Source organism: Zeus faber (assembly GCF_960531495.2).
Source record: "Zeus faber genome assembly, chromosome: 1".
In the NCBI taxonomy this organism is placed as follows: domain Eukaryota; kingdom Metazoa; phylum Chordata; class Actinopteri; order Zeiformes; family Zeidae; genus Zeus; species Zeus faber.
Window position 1 is genome coordinate 23,931,878 of NC_137193.1, and position 24,640 is coordinate 23,956,517.

Sequence of the window (24,640 nt, forward strand, 5' to 3'; positions counted from 1 at the left end):
CGCTTGACGGAAATATCTAATGTTCATTTGTGATTAGTTTGCTTATTGGTGAAGCAAGGGCAAAGATACCATGAAAAGATGACATTGCCCCGCGTGTGTGAATCATTTATGATGTTGTTTTTCGTGACCTGCACTACCGGTGAACCACACTCTTTTTGTAATCAAATTGTATTGTATACACACACATATACTGCATAAACCCTAACATTCTACGTCCTCCTCCACTTGCTGCCAGAACAGCATTACAGTGTTGCATGGCACTGAGGATTAGTTGCGTACGGACATGAGGAAATAGATCATCTCCTTTAGATCTGACCTACTGGCCCTGCCCCGCACTCTGTATGCTTCATGATGCCAGACACATGTTCAGATAATGGCTGAATTCAGCCTGACTCATGTTTGGACTCATTGTCTAAGGATGCAGAAGTGACTTTAGTGCGGTGGTAGATGTAGTAGTAGTAGTAGGTGTGAATGTAGTTGCGGTTGGAGTTCAACGTGTTGTGGTTGCTGCACAGCTCGTGTACTCACACTCTAACGTCGTCGGACAAAATGTTTTGCTCTTTATCCTGATTTGATGAAATGATGTGGATCTTTAAATGGAACTCGCATCAATAAAGTTGATTGCTATGTGAGAATCTATTTATGTGAGATTACTGTGAAAATCTCGTCATGATCGACAACATCGCAAAAAAAATGAAAAGATTTTGTTTTTGTTTTTTTTTCAAATTGTTAATTAATTCTCAACGTAAAACATTAGGGGTCATGGACTCACTACCTCGCTTCGTTTACCCTCGGTGTTTACTGTCCGTGATGTTGATCTCTACGGATGCTGACGCCATGCACGTAACCATGTGTTCTTGAGTAGTTTCATGGTGGTTTTGGCAGGAGGGGGTGGCATGTCCTACGCCCCTCTCGCCCTTTGTCGGCTGCCTGTGGGAAAAGTACATTGCTTCTGACATCGGGGCTCTCGCTCACTGACACACACACACACACACACACACACACACACACACACACACACACACACACACACACACACACACACACACACACACACACACACACACACACACACACACACACTCACAAATGCACAGTGTGGGGTCTCAGGTTGCTTATTTAAGTGCAATAATTTGCCATTAGACAGGGGACAGGTGCAGCTGGCTCTGCTAGCAACGATAACAAGGCATTTCATCATGGTTAGCTCTGGCCTGGCGCTCTGATCAGTTCTTGTTCCTGTCACAATATTGTGCACATACACACACAAATGCATAAAGACCCACTCTGACACACACTGGGCCACGGTATGGAGTGTAGCCACAACTGGTCAATACATGCAGCAGGGTGGCCAGGTGAGCCTGGAGACCACCGTGCTGGTTTAGATCCACTGCTTCAAAACACTGTAGCCCATTCAGCTCTGGGCCATTGTGCTGAGCCTGCACCTCACCTCATTATTTTTATCCCAAAACCTTGCACCTGACATGGTCATCACATGCCTACAACCATGTATCCCAGAGTTTATTCACAGTTATTGTACCAAGACACAGAGTACAACACAGGTATAAGATAGTCAGATATAAACCCATTACAATACCATTGAATAAAGGCAGAATGACGTCCCAGACAGGTAGTTTCAACACATGTGTGAATCAATGGGGATGAGTCTTTATATCTAAAGGGCACTGTGAGTCAGTGGAAATGCAATGAAGACAGTAGGGTGAGAAATTTTTGAAATAGAACTTCTCCTTGGGCACTTTTCATCACTACAGTGCCTATAATCTAAAAATTAGGTATGGTACGAAGACAAGAACATCCCTTTTGCCCATAGTAATGGAATCAAGTAGAAAGTAGAACTGAAAGCCACCAGGCCAGAGGGCCTTAGAAGCCAAGTCACTGTGTGGCCAAGCAAGGTGGTTCCCCTGTATTTGGCTCTCCGGACATGGTATGTATGTCTCCAATTTCCATCTCCCGCTGCTTTGTCAGTGCGACATCCCCAACCCCACCATCCAACCTTTGTTGGCTGTCGCCCAAAGCCATCCAACAGATTACTACGGGCGTTAACCCCATCAATCTGCTCTTGAATCGCCTTCAAATGCCAAGAAGGAGATTTCCGAATGAGGCAGCGGGAAATAAAATGCGTTACGTCCTGCATTGGAAAGGCAAGACATACCAGTATTTTTTTGTTTTTTACGCAGGCCACACCTTCTATGCTGTACCTTCACGTGATTTTTCTTAAAGAAAGTATCTATTCCTGAGAGTGTTCCAACACAAAACCAGACCAGCAATATCTCAGCAGAGTAAGAGGATAAGGATGAAGGGGAAGAAAGACACAAATAGAAATACAAAGCCAGCTCTATCAAACAGCAGAGGTTTAAAGAGAGAAGCTGTGTGTGCTTGAGCTAAATGGAGCGCTGCGATCTTGCGTTTGATGAATTAATGGATTAAAGGCACACACAGAGTGAAGTTTAAAAGTAAAGAGAAAGAGGCAAAGAATCCGTCAGGCACCGCTCCACTCCATAGATCGCAATATTTCTGGCTCCGTCAACACAGACTAAACTCCTTTTGTTGTTCTTCGTCACACCCCCTCTCTTTTGGCTTCCAATGTGGCTCCTTTCTTTTTTTTCAGCATGGCTATATCTCAAGAGCTGAACAACTATTGATTAATGTCTGAGTGATTGTGCTACCTAATGAGTGACTAAATATAGCCATCGCTATGCCAGTGTCTCTGCGTTCTCCTACATTGAGCAGTGGATAGTCACACTGTTGGCATGACAACACACCAGTCAAGGCTCTGCGAGTGGTCTGAGCAGATTGTGTGGATGCTATCCCAGCAAAACTGGGGGGGAGGTGGAAAATGGAGAGAATGAAAGAAAGATTGAGAAATAAAAGAGAATGGAGTTTGCATCACTAAAAACTGCACCACACTCGCCCTCCTGTCTGTCCAATGGGAATTTTGAATCCAATTATAAGTCTTGTGTCTTTCAGGAATTTCAGTAGAATCAAAAATTGTCGGGGAAATTTGAAAATCCCAGTGAAGGTCTGGTGGTGTATACAAGGCAACAGATTTTCGCTGGGATTTTAGTCACAGACAGATTTTCAGGGTCTTAAGAAAACCATAAGCAAATCTTTGGTTTAAGGGTCGTTTCGTTTGATTTGAGATGTTCAGAAACTCTTGCAATCAGTCCCAGACTCGTCCGGGACTCTTGTGAGAATAACCAGTTGGTTTGATAGTATCCTAAGTCATAAGTCTCATCTCCTACAGTGTAAGTCAGAATAAGTGTGTGTGATTTCAGTGAGCACAGTCCTTACTAAATCCTATGGTGCGTGCAATACTGGGATTGACAAGCCTTTTGAAATTGTATGCCTGCAATTACTTAAGAACTATCTAACTTTTTTGAAAATTCCTCTCAAAGGACGATGTGAAAAAAACTAAATTCTAAAGTAAATCCTAATAAATAATTTGATTGGAACTTTTTCGTTTCACATCATTTCTGAGATTTGCTGGTGGCAGTGTATGTCTGAAGAATGTTTTGTCAAAACACAATCTTTAAGTAGTGAAATCCAGGAGTTGACATTTGGGGTCTTTAAATAAAATGCCCTTAGTCCAGAATGATAGGCGAGGCTTTAGTAGGGTCATAAGTCTAGAGCTTTCTGTGCCAAAAAGAGAGAGACATCCTCCCGTGTGGGGCTTTGCTTTATTTCCAGTAGTTACAACCAGGAAAAGTTAAAAGTAAAAAAAAAGCTACATCATAGTCAACTGGATCGCATTTGTGGATGAGCCTCAGATGATCCTCAGTTTACAGTTCACAGCATCTTTTTCTGGCTCACGGAGGTAAGGGGGTGACTGATGACCATCCCCCCTTATGCACAATCTAACACACATACACACACACACACACACACACCCCTGAAAGCACAGGCGTGTTGATGACGACGCCCTCTTCTCTGACAGGATCTTCGTGCACACCCTTTTCTGCTTGTATTGTTACTTTTATAATTATTATGACTTTAATTTTTGTGAAAAAAAATTGGGGAATTGGGAAAAACGTTGCATTATCTTCTATACAGACAAGCTGTCACTATGACATTGTCATGAAAATAATGTAATGACAATGTAAAATTCCAAATAAAAATGTAAAAATGTACAAATATTAGGAAATCAATCAATTCAGGCTTCAGGCAGGTAACATCAATTTACTTATGCATGAACTCATTTTTGCTAATATGACCTTATAATAGACCGTTTACACATAATACATTAAAGGATTCCTAAAAGAATATGGCCATTGTCATTTCTTAAAAAATAAAAATAAAACTTAACAAGACATGGGATGAACACAAACTAAAAAACATTAGATGCCATATGTCTGCCCAAAGGAAACTTGCACTGCTGCATGTAGTGTAATTATACCAATTCACCAAAAATATAGTCCTCTGTGATGTCTATCTATCTATCTATCTATCTATCTATCTATCTATCAACTATCTATCTATCTATCTATCTATCTATCTATCTATCTATCTATCTATCTATCTATCTATCTATCTATCTATCTATCTATCCATCTATCTATCTATCTATCTATCTATCTATCCATCTATCTATCTATCTATCGGTCTACAGGCATGGATATGGGTAGTGTAACCATCTATAGGAATGTGGTGGAATTCATGTGGTGTGTGGAATGTGGCGCAAAAAATATAAATTTGTGAGCAAACCTGTCTATCAATAAATAGCACACACACACACACACACACACACACACACACACACACACACACACACACACACACACACACACACACACACACACACACACACACACACACACACACACACACACACACACACACACACACACGGATACACTGACTTCTCTCATTCTATCCCTGTCTGTCGTGTCTAGTGTCCCTCAATCTCTCCAAGGCTCACTCATGTTCTCTCTCTTGAATCTTGAAACTTGTACACTGTGTCTTTCCCTGGTTGCCATAGTGATGGGAGATGGCTGCATTCTGCAGTAAAGAATCAGCACGGGTAATCACTCGTGCAGCCTATGCGCTGCACTGTTTCACACCATAATTTCAATGGTCATGGCAGAGGTCAAATGTTACCCATGTTTCCACATTTGGAACCATTTAGTTTTGATGCTTAAGTGCAAGCTGCCATCATGGTATATTTAGTCTATTTGCCTCAATAGGATGTTTTATTTAAGATAAGATAAGCTAAAATAGAAAATAGAATAGTATCTAAAATATAAGATTCATTCCTTTAATTAGCTGTAGTGACATTTCCTTGTCCAATACAGAGATAGGGTTGATCGAACAATTGATCGATTATTTAAGAATAACAAAAAAATCCCCTGCTTCTCCTGTCTGCTTGCTCTGGCATGCAAGCTACCTGACAGCCAAAAACATAGCCCAAAATAACCCCGGAATATCCGATGCTGCTTTGCAAGTTTCCACCCTTCTACCGTATCTGCCCTTCTTTTTTAAAAGTCTGTGCATTACGACCTTCCCTCTTCCCCCCTACGAGCGTCTTCCATCTATTCAGGCCTTCTCATCCAATCTTCTCTCTCTCTCCTTCTGTTCCCTCCTTCCTGACCCGTTCCGTCTGGGTGTGTCGTTGCAGTGTGACAACGCCAAGGGGCTGAGGGCCTTCTTCGACGCCATATGCTACGGTCCCAAACACCTGATGATCTTCGGGGGCGTCTGCCCCTCGGTGACCTCCATCATCGCCGAATCCCTGGAGGGCTGGAACCTGGTGCAGGTAGGAGCAGCTGCCGTGTGTGTGTGTGTGTGTGTGTGTGTGTGTATGTGTGTGTGTGAATGTGTGTATGTGTGTGTGTGTGTGTGTGTGTGTGTGTGTGTGTGTGTGTGTGTGTGTGTGTGTGTGTGTGTGTGTGTGTGTGTGCGTGTCTGCTTGCGTGCGTGCGTGTGTGTGCACATGAGGGCTTTTTGCTACCTTAAATTAAGAATCGGTGGAATGACTGAATAAGTTGTTCATGCTGTTGTACGTGTGTTTTGTGCTTCATCATGCATGCTCCTGCATGCTGTGTCTAAAAATGGCCTTTCCCTTGTTTTAGTGCCATCGGAAAACCCTGCTAATTTGCTCATTTGAATTTCTTGTCCTTAGTTTTGTGGCAGGCAGATAGGCCCTCGGATTTAAAGAGGTCCCGACTCATGGCTTAATCCTTTATTAACCTTGCCAGGGTGAATGTCTAATTGGCATTGCTCTAATCCAGAAGAATCCCTCTACAATGGACAATCAAAGACAAAGTTAAAATGTCTGAATCATGTTTCTTTTGGAGAAATAATTAAGAAAAACTACTAACCTTTTTAAAATCTTCTCCATGACACATTTAATATTACTCCCTTAATCGGTACTTTGTCAAACTGAAAAAAAGCATGATGTTATAAATTAACATAAAAATGTAATTTAATATTGCTAGGGACCAATGGCTCCTCACAGTGGTAATATTTGATGAGAGAAAGCTGATTTGAGGATGCGTGACTAAGCCGGACACAGGGTCAATTCTGGGTCAGCTTTCGTAGCAGTGTTTGTGTTTTGTTTCGCATAACCTCGAAATATTGTGTTGCTTTTTTGGTGCCATTTGCGGCAAAATCACGAGGGCTGTCGGCGAGAGTGTCCAATGCCCACCGTCTGTGCACATGTTAAACTCCTGATCCGTCGAGTCGTTGCTTACACTTTCACTGAACCTGAACCGCAGCGCAGTGACGAAGAGAGGAAAATCCTCCTTCCAAAGAACACATTTCCATTCATGTCAAACCCTTCGAAGGTTATCATATTGAGATAAGCGATGAGTGAGACGTGTGCTTGTGATATAATAATTGTTCGAGAGGCATTCTCAAGTGAATGTCACAGTTCTGTGGCATTTATTTTCCTGCTGGCGAATACCAGGACTGTGCTGTGGCTGCTGCTTTTTTATGTTCCATTTATTTTGTGTCTTTTTTTTTTCGGCTCGCTGTCTTGTCAGGATCATTTACGAGTAAATGGGTCTGCTGATGAGGATTTTTTTTTAATGTTATTTCACGCCTTTGTGTTCTCTTTGTGATTATTGTAATCTTAAAAAGGAGGGTCCGCGTTATGGTTGATTCCTAAGTGCTGGGTTTGTCAACGTGTGAGCGTTTCTATGTTTGTGTGTGTGTGTGTGTGTGTGTGTGTGTGTGCGTGCGTGTGCATGCTCCCTTTGCTGTTTATCAGCCTGTTTTGCTGTGATTACCTGTGAGGAGTGCGGCAGCAATCTTGTGCTCTGCAGAGCACTCTGCCTGGTCCAGCTTGTTCCCCTAAAAACTTTAGATTACCAACCAGACTCTCATTACCATTAATACACACACCAACACCGACGGCCGCACACTGGTGTGATAGCAGCGATTCATTGGCCGGCCCTCAGAATACCAGCAGCAAGTGACTGCAAGCAAAACAGAAAGGTGAATAGATGGAAAATCGCCTTCAACGCTTCTCGTTTTAGAAGAAGACCCCTGAAGAACACACTCAAATTTAGAGTGGCGTGGAGAATTGCCATAGCTGTTGCCACAAGCAACTAATTAGCTTCTTTTTTTTCAAGTCCGTGGAGTTGGATCTGTAAGTGGCGGGATAGCATGATGAAAGATCTTTTACAAACTAATTAGCCATCCAGTGGAATTAACTATTAGGAACATGCTGGGGCCTCAATGCTGGGGCCTCAAAGCCTCAAACACACAGTGTGTGTATGAGGCTTTTGTTGCCATGTTTTAAGATGCAGGATGTTTTTTTAGGGACCTGAATATGAGTCATCTGGAGCCTGGAAAACGTGCCCCGGAAGCCTGTAGATAGAAACACATGACACAGAATCTGCAGAAAGTTTTTGCCCGTGGCTGATCTCAAGGATGATTGACAACCTCTTCACATTTTGCATTTATTCATATTATTTAGCAGATGCTCTAGTCCAAAGTGACCTCGATGAGAGGCTAGAAACAATCAAGGCATACACTGACCATTGGAGCAACCTTGAATTTAAGTGCATGAGAACCTGTTTCTAACCTCAACCTCAACAAGTGCACGAAAGCTGTAATGAATCAGAATAAAAGTTGTGTCATTATTATTTTTTATGATTTTTTGTGTGTGCAATATGATAAGTTCTCATATGTTGTGAGCGCGTTATGTCAATTCAACAACTTAAGCTGGTCAACATCGCAAGAATAGTTTGTATGACCAAGAGTAGTTAGTCATAGCTGAGATGGGGTTAGCTATTCAGGTGTTCCTGAAAGAGCAGGGTCTTCAGGTGTTTCTTGAAGCGACTCTTTTTATGCAGCTTTACGTCCGTGCCTGACAAGCTCACCTACACACTACCACACCTATAAATGACCGGGTCCATCTCTAATTTAGTTTCCAGATACCTTACTGTGGAGTAGTCGCGCCCTTATGAAACCCGTCGTTTAGTTGGAGACCTTCCAGACTGGCGGCCTCACACACACACACACACACACACACACACACACACACACACACACACACACACACACACACACACACACACACACACACACACACACACACACACACACACACACACACACACACACACACACACACACACACACACACACACATCGACTTTCGGATGTGTGTGTGTCAACATGAGTGTGTGGGTGTGAGAGGACAGAGAAGGGATTGAATCCCGGCTCCCTTCAACCCGGCAATGTCAAGAGGAGCGTGATGTCAAAGCTGTGACTTCTGCTAGCCCAAACAGCCCTCATCACATCTCGCAGCCGTTTAACCTCTACGTGGAATAGACAAGTACTATATATATCAACATTTACACATCCCAACAGGGAACTGTTTTTGGATAATACCTTTTGGATGGCTTTTAGTCAGAGTTGATGTGTTTGCGTCGCATTAAAACAAGGTGAAACAAGCACAAACTTCAAAGCGTTCACACAAACAGTCCTTTACACATCCATAGACGCAAAAACACTAAGGGGACCATATGTGCAATAGTTTTCCCGCACCATCTGTCTGCGTGTTTTCTGGAACAAATGATCCCAAATCGGGTATCAATCCGCATTGGGATTGTGATTAATGTGTTAGGATGATGACATCAATGTATTTGTCGACAGCAGGGTCCTATCCTTGAGCAGCGTTGTTCTGCTTGCCCTTTAGATTATATTTTATATCACAGTACTGGTCCAGCATTAAAACCACTGCTTGGGGAAATTGAATGGGGACTGGAAAGGCTACCGCCGCCAGTGGAAATAATAGAAACATTGGGAGACAAAGGCAGACAAGTTGAATGTGGAAAAGTCACAAACTTGGAGGGAAACTCTGCTGTGCGCTCACCAGCTGCCATCAATTCAAATGCCTTTAATTGCTTGATTTTTATTTTTATTGTAGTATTACAATGACGACTGAGACCAACCTCTTGGCAGAAATTTTGATGGCTGATTTATTACTGTAGGCCTGTTTCCCACTATGCTATTATATTCCAGGAAATGGGCTTTTTTAAACCATGCTGGCACCAGTAACTGACATGAAGTCCAGCTCAATACACAGTATGACCATTGTTTTTTGAGAACACCCCTCCTTTTCTTCCTTTGAGCACGGTGGTGTTTAGTCAAAATGGTTCACTGAGTAGCAAAAAATAGCCCTAACCCACCCCTGCCACAGTCGTTGGCCTCCTCTCACTCACCAATTAGGCCTATCAGTGAAGCCGCTGTTCATTTTCAGCCACATTGAGTGTGTAATGAAAAATTATGCTTCCCGATCATTTCGCCTCTTGTAATGTGGAGGAAACAGGAGAAGACAAGAATAGACATTTTTCTTCAGTAGTCATGGTACTCATCGTGGATGCTTCAATAAGCCGGGCAATTTAAGGTTAGGAACAAGTTCCATCCCTACCTGCTTCCCGTCTCTCACCCTCTCTCTCTCTCTCTCTCTCTCGCTCTCTTTCTCTCTCGCTCTCTTTCTCTCTCTCTCTCTTTCTCTCTCTCTCTCGCTCTTTCTCTCTCTCTCTCTCTCTCTATCTCACTCTCTTTCTCTCTCTCTCTCGCTCTTTCTCTCTCTCTCTCCCTCTCTCTCTTTCTCCTCTCTCTTTCGGGGAGCCTCAAGGCAGTCTTTTGGGTCATCCTAATTCCCATTTTCTCTCTCTCTCTGTCTCTCTCTCCCTCTCTCTCGCTCTCTCTCTCGCTCTATCTCTCTCTCTCTCTCTTTCTCTCTGAGTGCTACACTGGACACTTCAATAAAACATGCACTGCCTAGCGTTGCAGTATTCCGCTCAGCTTATGTCAAAACCTCCCTTCTACCATATCCATTTTTCATGCTCCCCAAAGTTTAAGTTGAAATCTCAAAACTGGGACACAGGGAGCATCACAACACATCATATCAATGTCACAACGTGAGAAGCACAAGGATTTCCTCTTGTGAGTGGGCTTTATTGTTTTGTACTGTGCACAAAGAGCCTTTTTCCTTCCAGGTTGGTGTTTGTCTATTTGATAAATATACCGATCTGCCACAATATTAAAACCACAAAAACAGCTTTGACCCTCTGAGGGTGTCCTGTGGTATCTGGCACCAAGACGTTAACAGCAGATCCTTTAAGTCCTGTAGGGTGTGAGGTGGGGCCCCCATGGATCAGGCTTGTTGTTCCAGAACATCCCACAGAAGCTCGATCAGATCAGACCCTAACCCCGGCCATCCACATGATGTAGAAGAAAACGTGATTCATCAGACCAGGCCACCTTCTTCCATTGCTCCATGCTCCAGTTCTGTCGCTCACGTGCCCATTGTGCGCCCACCCCTTGACAGGTGCCATTGTAACAAGATCAGCAATGTTATTCACTTCAGCTGTCAGTGGTTTTAATGTTATCACTGATTGGTGTAAGTCCTCCCCAAGCTTAATGGTGGATAAAAATCTAGTTTGGGTCTTTGTGCATGTACCTTCATGGACAAACTCAAGCCCAAATCTATATAAAGACAATCTGGGCATGTGCCCAGAGGCCCCTGAGCGCAAAAGGGCCCTTTAAAAGTATGCTTTTAAATTTTTTTATGTCGGGCTCCACAGAAATATGACACAAAGCTTAATTTTATGTATCCAATGACAATCTTAATATTGTGGTTATCACAATCGCCAAGGCCCTCGTCATTTGCTTTACCAGATGAAACTGCGAGTGTCAAGCTCCAGCTATCCTGAGGGAAAATTTCGGAGGGAACCAGCTACTAGATTAGTCTAACACCCCTATGCATAGGTCGGATGACCGATTTGCAAGTCAGGACCAGTTCGGGCCTCCATCAGAGTTTCCTCTGGCTTCGCCCTGCCCAGGCATCGTTTTCCATCTCTCGGGTGCGATTGCACATGTTCAAGCTCCACCTCCCTGATGGACTGGGTGGTGGCAGGCCGGTGGTGCGCGCAAGCCCCAGGGTTTCGTGAGACCCTCTGACTCGCGCGTGCGTTAGCCTCCTTGGTCCATGTTTCAAGATGGGTCGTGTGGGTAGCTGGCATCGCCTCTGACCCTTTGCTTCGAGTGTATGTGGAGCAGTCCCCGCCCAGAGCAACGCGACTTGGTTGGGGGTGAGGGGGGCCCATCCATGAGGAAGGCGCAGCGAGTAACCAAGTCCCCAGCCGCAGGAAGCGTCGAGGTCGGGGCGGAGGGGCACTGTTAAGCCGGCGGCTGGAGCGACTGGCCACCTTTGCCCCCGAGCTCACATATATTCCATATTGCATATTGCATTTATTGAGTTGATGATTATGGAGCCATTCTGTGGTAATTTTATCGGGCCTGTGGATGTTGCTCGTGAGGCAGAATTGAACATCGCTGTGCTGGAGTGCATCTCGAGTGTGTGTATCTACCTTTCCCTCCCATTTGCCAGGAAACACAGTAATTACCTAATTGACTGTTTAAAACAACCTGTTAATGGGATGCTACACACACTGAATAAACATGTTCCTCCATCGCGAGAACAGCGTTACCGAGGCTGTTCCTGTTCCTCCAAAGGCAGCGAGAAAACCAAAAGGAAACAGTTCCTCCTTCTTTCTTTTACCACAGACACATCTCTTTGACACTGGGTCTAAGAGACCTGCTCAAAAGGAATAGCAGATGAATGCACAGTGAATTCCGCCCCTTACTCTGCATTCAAGTGCTATCCTTCTTCTCTGGTTACGCCAAAAGAAAATGGGAAAGAAAATCAGCACGTCGCTCTCTGGCGTTAATGATCGCAAAGGGGTGTGCCGAACACTTGGAACAATAAACAAACAAGACCCATTAACAGTCTCAGAGTGTGTTTTTATGTCCTGCTCAGGGACTGAAACAGGCGCACGCTTCTCATACGTAGGATGGTTTTGTTTTTTTTGTTCTTTTTTGTGCTGCCCCCAAATCCTGGTTCTCCTCTCGTCTCTCTGTGTCTCTTTTGGGCTTTTTTTTTTTTGGGCTTTGATATTTCTTATTTAGGTCATAAAGTCCACACCACTTTGAAGAACTAGCAGGGGTATACATATTTTAGTGTTGGGTGTAGGGGGAAAAAAACCTAAAAAAATAATTCCTGTGATGAATTGAATTTTGTAATTAATTTTGACAAAAAATAATATATTTTAATAAATCAAGCTTTGGTGCAATTAAAGCTTGTACCGGATTTCTTCTCTGTGATCAAATATTGTTGTATGACTAGGGGGCATACAACAATGCTGCTTCTTATTCCTTTCTTATTTCTTGTTGCCATCTGCACCTATCCCATGATTCAAATGTACTGTATGCTCCTATTTGATGGAGGACAGGTGAGCATTTTTCTTGCCTTCCTGTCAAACTAAAACAGGCTGTAAAAAAGGCTTTTACTTACTTTGTGACAAATGGGCTGGAAATTAAACCAGAAAAGGAGAAGGAAAGAAGCAGAGGGAGGCAATGTTGTGAAAAGGTAGAAATTTGGGTTGAGGTCAAAGAGAGCGACTGCAAATTAGGGTGGAGGCAAAGCTTTTCTCGAGGAAAGGAATGAGACGCGACAAAACAAACACAACAAGGAGTAAGCCCAAAGGCAGGGCTCGCCGTATAGACGATAGCATCGTTGTTATTTCACCACCTTTCGTACTAGATGAAGCCATGAGAAGAAAGGAAAAACAAATCTGAAAATCAGACCAGCATTTCTTTTTTTAAAGCCTGCTACGTGCAGACTACGCCATCAATATGAAATCAGGGATAAAAAATTGCTCCCCTGTTGCGAATTGAAATAAGGGGGTAGACAGACCTAATTTGAGATTCCGGACCCTACGTGTCTAGGCGAAAATGTAAAAAAAAAAAAGGGAAAAGGCTGCTGTCATTTCTGATTTTGTTCTCAAGTATTGTGCCTGGCAAGTTATATTCATGCAAACAATACAGTGTGACCCGGGTGGTGGTGTGGAGTGATTGACATGACATATCGATTTAAACATTGGTGGAAGCAGGGAGAGTGGGGTGGTGGTTGGTGGTTCTCTCTACCTCTGGCTGTGGATTATTGTTGTTGTCCCCGGTGGAGGGGGACCAGGGGGCCACATGGTGACACACAGGTGAGAGGGCATGACTGGGAGAAGGAGGATGTTGCATTAAAGTTACAGGGAACTCAGGGAATTGTGAATTTGCAGTGATAAGGGGGCTGGGGTGTTGGTATTCCTTCTGTCAACTCGCAGATGTTCTCCAGAGATTTCCCTGCTTTACTATATGTTGTCAATGTTTGTTTCACATAGCCAGCACACTGCTTGGCCATTTTGAGCAGCCAGTCATCTATTGTATGTTTCATTACTGTGTCACAAAGCTTGGAGAAAAGCGCTTGACTTGAATTGTATAGTTGACTTGTTGCTATGAAAAATTATAGCAGCTTTCCTGGCCATCCAGGTCAACCGGCTCACAAATACATTGCACCTGAAAAGCTTGACTAGAGTGTGGCAATTGTTAGCAATTATTAGATATTTTTTGTATCTTCAAATGCTTTGCAAAGGAGATCACATACATACTTATCTAAGTATATAAAAATTAGATGAGTGTACACCAAATTTATGTCACTCTCTCTCTCTCTTACCGCCTTGGAGATACACTGCCCATTTTCTGCCACTGCTACGATAGACTGCCATGGCATTATGTGTGATTTAGGGTTAGTGTTAGACTGTGGATTATTTAGCAGGTTATGGAGCTGAATAAAGTTTGCCCCTATTCACTTCCATTACATCTGGAGGATCGCTGTAGGACAATCTGTATCATACCAGTTGAAGGTTGGATTTACGTGAAAATCTCATTTACTGATGTATAATGTCACGGTTAGGTAGAAAATAAATATAAACCAGAAGAATTGCAAGCTACATCTTTTAAGTTTGGGACATTGAGTCGATATCCGCAGTAAAAAACTGTATTGGTAGGACTCTAGTGTAAGTGTACGTAATGATACTCACGATGCATCCATTGTCACAGTAGATATATGGTCAAACCTAACATAACTCTTTTCTATAACAGAAGTAACAACATCTCCCTTTAAAGTTTTTAGACTTTACAAGCACCTATGTAATGGCATTCACCGATCTTGGCCATATCATTGAAACAGACGTTTTAGCCTCATTTATCCATCCCACAGACCTCAAAAACTGCCTTGGAAATGGGCTCCTCTATGACCGGCATCAGGAAGCTCTTTTGAAAAGGCATCAGCACAAAGGGCAGACACACAGTACAATTGGACATCAAAGAGGGCCGGGCTCCATTACAAGCCATTAAAACGGGAAGCGGCTTCTTGGAAAGAGTGAAGCTTGGAGGATCAATAAAGTACAGAGTAACTGTCTAACACAGCCCACTAATATCTGAAACATAAACTCCCCCTCCGCAAAGAGGGAGAGATGGATAAGAAAATGAAGAGCGGAGAGTCAGAGGAAATGGAAAGTCCTCCCCACCACCAACCCTTTGCTCCCTCTTGGCTTCATCCCTCCAATCCCTCCCCCCTCCATCATATAGGCAAACAGCACATAAATATTCAACACATTCACATCAACATGGCAACTGGGTGGTTCCTACCCCACACAAGCACAAATATTCATGTGCACATATACTCATTCATACATAAATTAATGCTTATTAGCTTAGGCTATATCCAATACTCTGTAACCTGAAGAATAAAGTAGACATCACAGAGGTGATACACAACAGGGGAACTTCAGGAGTAAAACTCTACCCAAGGCAGCGATGGACTGGCTGTCTGATTGTTTTAGTTTTCATTTTTTTTTTGTCTTTGTTGGCCAGCAAGCACAGAGAGGGAGATTTACAGCAATAATAATTCCTACTGGCCAGTGACATCGTCATCATGGTGAACCTGCCACCCAACCCCCCCGCCTGCCTTTTTAGCGAGCCGGCACACGCGACTCTGCAAGACCTATATTTGGTCCCAGTCCAACCATCCTAGGCCATCCGTATGAGGTAACTTGTCCACTGGAACTTGTACTAGCACACGCCATGAGACGTGTGTTCAGTGTCACAGCATTAACGCCATTTCTGTTTTCACATCAGCCTGCATCCACATGGACCAAAGCATTTTGGTAAAGGACTGTAGACACAGAAAAAGAGAGAACGTTGCCGGCAAAACTCTCCTGCACCATTTAAAAAATTTGATTAAACCTTTTTTTTCCCCCGTCTTTGTCACTCTTCCTGTGTCTTTTTCAGCCCACACGATCCTCTTTCGCTTTATCAGGTCATCCGAATACGGAAGCTTTAAGCCTCCTTGAGGTTGAGCTCGGTTCTATTTTCATTCTCCGCTGGCGCAGTCATTGAATACCTCTGATTTCAGTTTCAGTGGCGGCAAATGGAATCCAATATGATAAGTCTTGGGGTTTTTTTTTTGTTTTTTTTCTTTTATGATAAGTCTCGATGAGGGAAGTGATACTGTCTCTCCAGACATGCCATGTCTACATGTGTGCTGAACACACAATCTGAGCGTCACAACTGCAACAATATATTTAAGTCATACTACTGACTTGAAATATTTCACGCCTGTTATGGATTATGGGTTGTCTGGGTACAGTATGTGCCATTATCTGTTTCTTGTGTGTTTATACCTTTTCTTTTCATTCTGCGAGGGTTCTTTTGGTAGTTGCGTTCCTGGTTACATAGCTGTCATCCTGTGGTTTTGTGTTGTCGTATTGATGGATATTATATTTTGTTTTATTTATATATGCATTAATAAGCATTGGTTATAAACTGTATGTTTGTCCTCAAAATCATGTTAAAACTAAGTGGGGATGAGGGGAAGAGGTTTGTTTTCAGAAGTGAGTAGAAGGTAGAAGTAGAAGGTATTTATTTAGAACTCACCTTGCCACATTTCTATCAACTCATGTGCAGTAGAAGAGAAAAAAAAAGTGGTTTCCCCTTTTTTGATGTGTTTCAAAGCTTCACGCCCAAAATATTTCAAATCTGTGTTGAATTTCGTTCTTGCTTTCTTTCATCTTCTTTCTTGAGATAGGGCCAGCTGGTAAATTTATCCCAGCAAACCTGTGTGACATGAGTTTCAAGCAGGCCTTATTTTTCTTTGCAGAGAGAAGAGAGACACTCGGCAAACAACTCCGCTGCTCCCTAGTCCATCAAAATCCCTCTTGTGTCCTCTTTGCACAGCTGTGTCACTCAGCAAAGGCAAAGACAGACAAACAAATGTGCAGATGGACAAATGAGCATGGCCGTCAATGGACAACTGCACACACGCATGGACGTGCATGTACTGCACAGCTTGCATGCCGTTAGTCCAAGACATGCGCCTACCTAAGCAGTGCAGTGATGGAAAACATAGGGGAAAGACACGCTTTAGTAAAAGTAAAGATATCTTACTAAAAATCGAATCTGGTGAAAGTCAGAGTCACTCATTACAATACTACTTGAGAGGCAGTCTTAAAGTAGCTGATAATGTACTTAAGCATCAAAAGTTATGTGATATTAAATGTACTTAAGTATCAAAAGTAACTATGAGGGATACATCTACTTAAGTATCGTATAGTAAAAGCTAGATTTATTTTTTTTGCTATGAGCTTCATTTCTTTTTGCTCTGATTTTATTCTGGTTGTTCAGAACATGAAACAATCCCAACTGAAGGAGCTGTATAATATATCAGTGGGTTTCAATAATATGTTGCTCTGTAATAAGGATGCATATTTATTAATATTATTTATTATTGAGAGCGTTCCAGCTTTGTAACAAGGACCCATATTATCATTAATGCCGCTGTCATTCATTTAAGTTGAATAATTTGAAGTTTATCTTCAGAAGGAGTTGTTTTTCAAAGTTGCAAGAATCCAGCCTAGTCCTGCAATGCTGGAAAGTCGTGTAGTCTTTCAGGTAGAGCTGTGTTCAGCTTCACAGATAGCGCGAAGACAACTGGGAGGGATTTCAGCAAGTCCATGTGTGAGACACGTCTTCCGGGCAGAGATGAAGCTGGACCTGGTGGCATCACCGAGCTGCAAGGAGGGTTCTTCCATGTGCACTTTGATGTATTCGATTCCTGAAATACATGGAGGATGAAAATATAAATGACAGTATCAGTAGAACTCTCCCAGTATATCATGTCTAAGGTTTTAAAGGGATAACATACGATTTTTTCGAGACAGGGGTTGTTCTGCTATTTCGTCCGTAGTCATGTTTATCAGAATTTTGGTTTAAATGTTATCAAAACTGCAAAGTACAACATGTAGACTTCTTCAATAGAAGAACCCCATGTTGTCTTACCCATTTTGATTGTGGCATCATCCTTTGTCCCCGTTGTTCGGGAGTTTCGGAAGAAGACTCGCAGCTGCGATTAACTCAGTGTCTCCTGACATGTGGCCAAAGCGATTCTTTATTCCGAGCTGTGGAGCATTCACCAGAGGCTTACAGTGCTTCAATGGCAACTTGATCCTGTCAAATTTGGAGGTCAGCAGGTTGATCTTGGAAGTATCCATCCCATCTGGACATTGGTTTCTGCCTGCAAGGTGTTGATTGCCTGGGCAACCGGACTCATGGTAGCGGCATACTCTGCGACAAATGCAAGTTTAGCTGGTTGCAAGCTGTAATGAAAACAAAAATGCTATGTTTTATAACCCTATATAACCATTTCATCTCATTCAAGTAATCAAAAGCAGCAAGACGAATTGACCAAATGGGTTAATGATAGTGTACAAAGTATTCAAGTGACAATTATTAGTCCCCAAGGAATTATGATGAATAACAAAACTTACATAATCCATACTTACATCGGAGTAGTACAAACCAATAGTTATCCAACTCCAATGAATATGGATGTGCTTAACATGCTATTTGACTAGATAGCAAGATAACAGTAACTGTGTTTCTTGAGGTTGGATGGTGAGTTTTGAAATGCCAATATTTCCATATGTTTGGGTAAACATAAGAGGCGCTTCATTCTGTAAGACGCATCTTTCACTCCGATATGAGAAAATATTTCTTGTAAATATGGCCATGGGTTCTGGTCTCCATCAGTCGCAGCAGGTGGAGCATTTGCCGCTGGAGGAGGCCGTCGCTGCTTCCATCACAACGTCGTTGTGGTCGCTGCTCTCCAACGCGCCCCTCTAGCTGTGGCTCTGACACATGCCCGTGTTTGCTCAGAAGCAATGCCGCAAAAACTCAACTTAAAACGGCAGGGTTGCCAGGTCCCCCAACCCATAAACAACAACAAAAAAAAACAACCCACTTCAACACTTGAAAAGTGGCCCAATTCTGCGGGAAAACCGCAGACCTGGCAACTCTGAACATGGGCTCCAGAGTGTTTACACTCGCTGTTGATATAAGCTTTGATTGGAACATGAACCTGGTGATAACTGGCTTCACCCACCTCATTTAAGAGTTTTCCTCCCATTTGATTTTGTAGCGAGTAACGAAAGTGTTCAGGGGAAATGTGTTTGAGTAAAAGTAAAAAACTCGGGGCTAAAAGTTAAAGTAGTAAAGTAGTAAAAGTAAAAGTCCACTTATAACTCAAGTGAATTACATACTCCCAAAAAATACTTAAGTACAGGAACAAAGTATTTTACTTGGGTTCTTTACACCACTGGATATTTGCAAAGACCTTTCAACACGCTTCCCTCTGTCAAAGCTATCTCTTCCTCCCTCCCTTTCTCTTTCACTCTCAAACACTTCCCTCTTTCTCTCTTTCAAACTGTCTTTCGCCAGATTCGCCATTGCAACAAAAAGGTTTTTCCTTTCCAAAGGGTTTCAGGAAACCTTGGGCACACAGAACGTTGGAGAGGTGGTGAAGCGTTTGGCACAATGTAGTCCCTTATCCTGATTATGCTGGCAGAGATAAGAGCTTGTTCGATTTTATAGGGCAGACATGGAAAACTGCTCTCATGAATAGTCATGACGTGCTTTGCTCTTTATTCTGATGTTATGTTTACAAATTGCATGACAAATCTTTATAGTTTTATTTTTCCTCTTTTGCTACATCATTATATTTGCATGTAGAGTGTTTCCGTAATATGCATATTGACACTACAGTTACATTGTAGATGCAGTATGAAGATCGACATTTTTATAGGAATTTTTATGGTTTTAAAGGGAACCTTTGTAGCTTATAGTGTTTATACAGTCATGTCAAGTTTATTTTATTTTATTTATAGTACACAATCACAGTAGTTTCTAATCTCTACAAATTAACCTTGTCCCCTCGCCTTAACTTCAATCCGGGCAACAAAAACCTCTGAAGTAGTGGCATAAACAAATTACAAGTACTCTCGTTACTGTAATTGAATGGCTTTTTCTGTACTTGTACTTTGAGTCTTTTTCAAAGTCACTAATTTTCTTTTACTTACAGAAAGTCTGGTTTGTGAAGTCGTGAAGTAACGTAGTTTTCTACATTTGTACATCCATCTGTTACTGAGTACATTTTTGTATTTGCTTTAAAATGATCGACAGATATTGCGAGCTAGAAAAAAAACCTGACGTGGAGCAGACACCAATCAAATGCATCACATCAAAAACAGACTAACCAGATCATGTTATACATCGTGTCCAGAGTGTCCGTTAGAAAAAATTGGTGCCAGTGCACGTGTCCTGGAAGATTTCAGTGTCCTGGACAAATTGGAGAAAATCTGGTTAAATATTATCTGTGTTTATTGTAATTAAAAACAATTGATAGGCGGGCTATACAAAGAATGACATCATAAAGGCATGTCCATTAATAATATTTTTTATTGGATCTTTCAAATAAATAAAGTCCCGTCAGTTAACGCCATTTTAAGAATAAATAAATATAATGAATGTTATCCAAAAAACTGCTTAACTATGAATGTATGTGGCCCTGTTGTCAACGATACATCATCATTCTTCTTCTGCTGCTTCACCGGTCTGTTTGCAAGCAGAACCTGGCCGTGGGGGGGGGGCTTATTTCTAAATCAACAAACGTGATTGGTTAGAGGTGAAAGGTCAGCTTTAGATCGTCCAAACTGTTTGGCTTTCCGTTGCCACTTGCTGAACACGGAAATGGACAGATCTGTGGAAGACTATCAAAATGGTGGAGTCCATTCTATTTCGACATCAAGGAAAAGAATATGGCAAGAATTATCATTATATGTTTTATTGTCCAGCACTAATTCAAATATTATTTTCACCAGACATGACTGGAGAGAGGTAAGTTAGGTTGGTGTTTCTACCTGTTATAATGGTATTTCCCACATGGCACATTAGGTGTAGCTCTGCTTGAAGTGATTGAGTTTATAATTTCAGATATACTGATAGCCTTAGAACATTTTTATTTTTAATGCGTTTTTAATGTATTTTGAAATGTAACTGTACCTTTTTGACAAACCTTTCATTTTATGCAGATGCCTTTGCCAGATAATAAATAAAGTTCCAATTGTAGAATTATTTCCTCTCTTCCTTTTTGGGTTCATTGTTTTTTAGACAAGTACTTTCATTTTTACTTGAGTACAATTTCAGTCAAGTAAGAGTAGTTCTACTTGAGTAGGATATTTCAGAACTCTTTACACTGTGCCTATGTTGCTTTGAATGCTATTAAAAATTAGGTCTTCATATTTTCAAGCATTCCTGAAGGAAAAATATTCTCCCTCGAATTGATAATACATGTACTGTGGAACAGTGGCAAGATGGCATTCCATTGATACGCACTTGAAGGATTCCCCTCATCAGCCAGAACTCTCGCAGGAACAAGAAGCTGATGTAATGTTCCCATAGAGCAAATATTTCCCATGTGTGCAGTGCCTCACGCAACCGAACTGCAAGCACATCTTGCAGCGGCTTGATTTTACTGTCGTGTGTGCTACTTAACAATAACACCAAGCTCTTATCAGAGAAAATAATAACTATTTGGAACAAAATAATGTTCTCAGATAGGAGTGGCACCCGGCAGATTGATATGACTCTTCGAGTTGTTCCAGAAAGAAACAGGCAGCGTGCAGATTGTGCTTATCAGCATGCTTTTTCTTTGAATCCCAGATTGTTTGGGATGATTTTCTCCAACAGCAGTACACCTTTAGTTTATTGGAGTTAAGGCTGAATGAATTGGGAAAATAATCGAATCGTGATTTTTCTTTCGACCAATATTTTGTGAATGTGATTTAGTGGGTCCTCATCTTCTCTATTATTCACTAAACACAAGCACTGAAATCTTTCTATAGTATGACCAACACAACATTGGATACAGTCAACATATAAACTGCTGTTTCCTGTTGGCCACGCCTACGTGTTATGATGAAATGAGATGAAATGATGCATGAATTGATATTAATAACATATCAGTATTCAACTATTGAATTTTAAAAAGAAAAACCTCCAATCATAGTAGAATCTTGACTGACTGATTTAACTTCAAGCCTTGTAATTGTTTGAATCTGAAAATTAACATTCAAAAAAACAATGCAGTGATTCAGCAGAAATGTATTATTTTTTATAAAAATGTTGCACGCATACGTCCTCATACAGTAAACCAAACAAACAAACAGCATAGAAGTTTGGTTGAAATATTTGCTTTATTAGGTGGGTTCTTTTTCTTTATCATTTTTTGGGGCCCCAAAAGGATAAAGAATGGAGGAGCAAATCAACCCCCCCTATCTCTGCTTCCTGGAGGGGGAGGCGGAGGCAGTGGACACAGCCCAAAAGTTGGTCAAATTCTAACGCTTTAAAATTGTAATAGATACTATGATATATTCAAAATTATATGTTTTTTTTCAAAAAGATTGTTTATTTTTGGCCAATGTTGACAACCCTCGTGGTTAGATTGTGATTAAATTTTTTTTTTTATCACAGCCTTTGCAAATTAAAAATTGTGTTCTAAAACATTGTGATGTGGGTTTGAATTTGATTAATTGTTTGGCCGTAATTGGGGGTGTTTTTCCTCTAGGCTGGTTTGGTTTTACAAAAATTAAAAATGGCGGGTCAAATAGAAAATTATGCTCCATACAATTATTCACATTTTGTGTGATTTGGGCTCAAGTATGTCTTGAATGCAGTGTGATGACGACAGCGTTCTGCAGTGTGTATGTACTAAAGGGCATTTTCTTTCAAGTTTTTTCCCTTTGGGCAGAAATGTTAAACCGAGCAGCCATCCTTGCTTTGTGCTATCTGAGTGCGCTTTATGTATATATAAATATATTTTTTTTATACATCAGGGTCCCGAGATGCAGGCAGCATGGCACAGCTCTGTTTAAAATTTTAATTCAAACCTTTTAGTGGTTTCCAAGCAGGGGAGCCTGGGAGACAAAGCAGGAGAGCAGCACAGCCTGCTCATTAGTTGGGGAGGCAGTGGAAAATGTCCCTCCTTGCACACACACACACACACACACACACACACACACACACACACACACACACACATGCACGCACACATTAAAGCACATACACAGTCACACAGGTTGTGGCATAGTTGCATGTCAATTGATTGGGAGGCATTTACACCATGACACTCACATCCCCACTGTATGCAACAAATACAGGAACACATGTGTGTGCAGATATATATATATATATATATATATATATATATATATATATATATATATATATATATATATATATATATATATATATATATATATATATAACTGCCCCACAGGTTTGCAGGAAAAGTGGGCCAGTGTGTTCCTGAACATTGAGTACAAGATGTGAAGATGAGTGTATAGCACAACACAGGCACTCGTATATGCACACACACAAATATGAACACACATATACACACACATATGCAGTATGCACACACACCCTCATGAACAAATGTTGTACAAATGAGTGTGTAGTGGAATTTCTCCACTCATTGTGCAGAAGCTTTGTCACGCCTCTCTGCCTCGGGACACATACATGTGTTGGGAAAGCATGATGTGGTATTACGAATTAAATCAAGAAAGTAAAGGAACACACTGATTTACGAGCAACGTCAACCTGCATGCACATACCTGTCCTGTAACCCTGTTGAAGTGAACAGTGAGACCTTCCTTGCAATGCACATTATGGAGCCTTATTGATTGTGAGCCTGTGCATAAAAGTAATTGAAAATTCCTCGGACTATGGGGGGTTGGTTGATGGATTTAAAGCAGATCTGTCCTGCGACAAAAATACAATAACAATCACCTGCAATTGTTATTAATAATAATAATAATAATAATAATAATAATAATAATAATAATAATAATAATTGTAATAATGATTATAACAATAATAATCTTTGTTTTAGAGAGGGTCAATGAACATGCTATATTATTACTTAACTTGTCAAAATGTAACTTGTATATTTCCATGGCTGTGTATCTGCTATTCCTCTTCATACTCTCGTGAGCTATTTTCACCTAACTGGTGAGCTGCAGTCAGTCAGTTTGAAAGTATTTCAGAGTGTTTCGGAGTAAGGGAATTTGAAGACACTTTCTGTGTCTTCAAATTCAGCTGTTTCCCGGTGCGTTCTTTTGACAACTGATAGTGAACAAGTGTCCATGAGGAGTGCACTTTGAAGTATATAGTAAGTGTTGTATGAAAAACCATGTGAATGTGGGCACAATGAAACTCCCCCTCAATATATAACACAGTACTGACAGAGACTTCTCTGATGACCTTAAAGTGAGCTCCAAATATAATCATCCAATTTCACCATGAAACGGGATCTATAATGTCCATCTCATCTTGATATTGCTTACGTATATCAGAACTATGTGCATAGAGATGGCGCACAGAGACAGCTCCCACTCATTTATTACAGAAGAGAGTTCACCATCAAGAATAGCTGTAGACGTGCGTGCGCACACGTGTGTGTGTGTGTGTGTGTGTGTGTGTGTGTGTGTGTGTGTGTGTGTGTGCATGTGCTTGTGTGCATTGGAATTTGATTGGCCGTGATACCTGATATTTACCGTTCGATAGGTTAAAGACAGTGGGGTCACAGCTTCCTGTGGTGGAACCTTGTGCATTTTTAAAGACTTACCAGCAGGACTCCAGCGGCGGCCTCCCGCCGTGTTGGGAAGCGCACGTAAACACACTGATGCTGACCTTTAGCGCCAATAAACAACATTAAATATGAATAAGGACATAATTGAAAGTAACCACTGCCACTTCCTGCTTTACCCTAACCCTTCCCCTCGACACACACACATGCACATGCACACATCCACCAAACCAAAGTTGAACATGTTTTCTCTCTCCTTGCCATACAAATAATATAATATGTATTATCGACAGCCTG

The 24,640-nt window shown here is 41.6% G+C and overlaps 1 protein-coding gene across 1 annotated transcript in view; it reads left to right on the top strand.

Annotated features, from left to right (window-relative positions):
* Window positions 1-24,640, top strand: part of gabbr2 (gamma-aminobutyric acid (GABA) B receptor, 2) — a gene marked incomplete at both ends in the record, with an annotated part of 194,848 nt that overhangs the window by 51,679 nt on the left and 118,529 nt on the right. Inside the window, one exon of the mRNA XM_080017688.1 lies at window positions 5,630-5,767. Within this exon, the coding sequence (XP_079873814.1) occupies window positions 5,630-5,767 (138 nt within the window). The remainder of the gene's footprint in view (window positions 1-5,629; window positions 5,768-24,640) is intronic.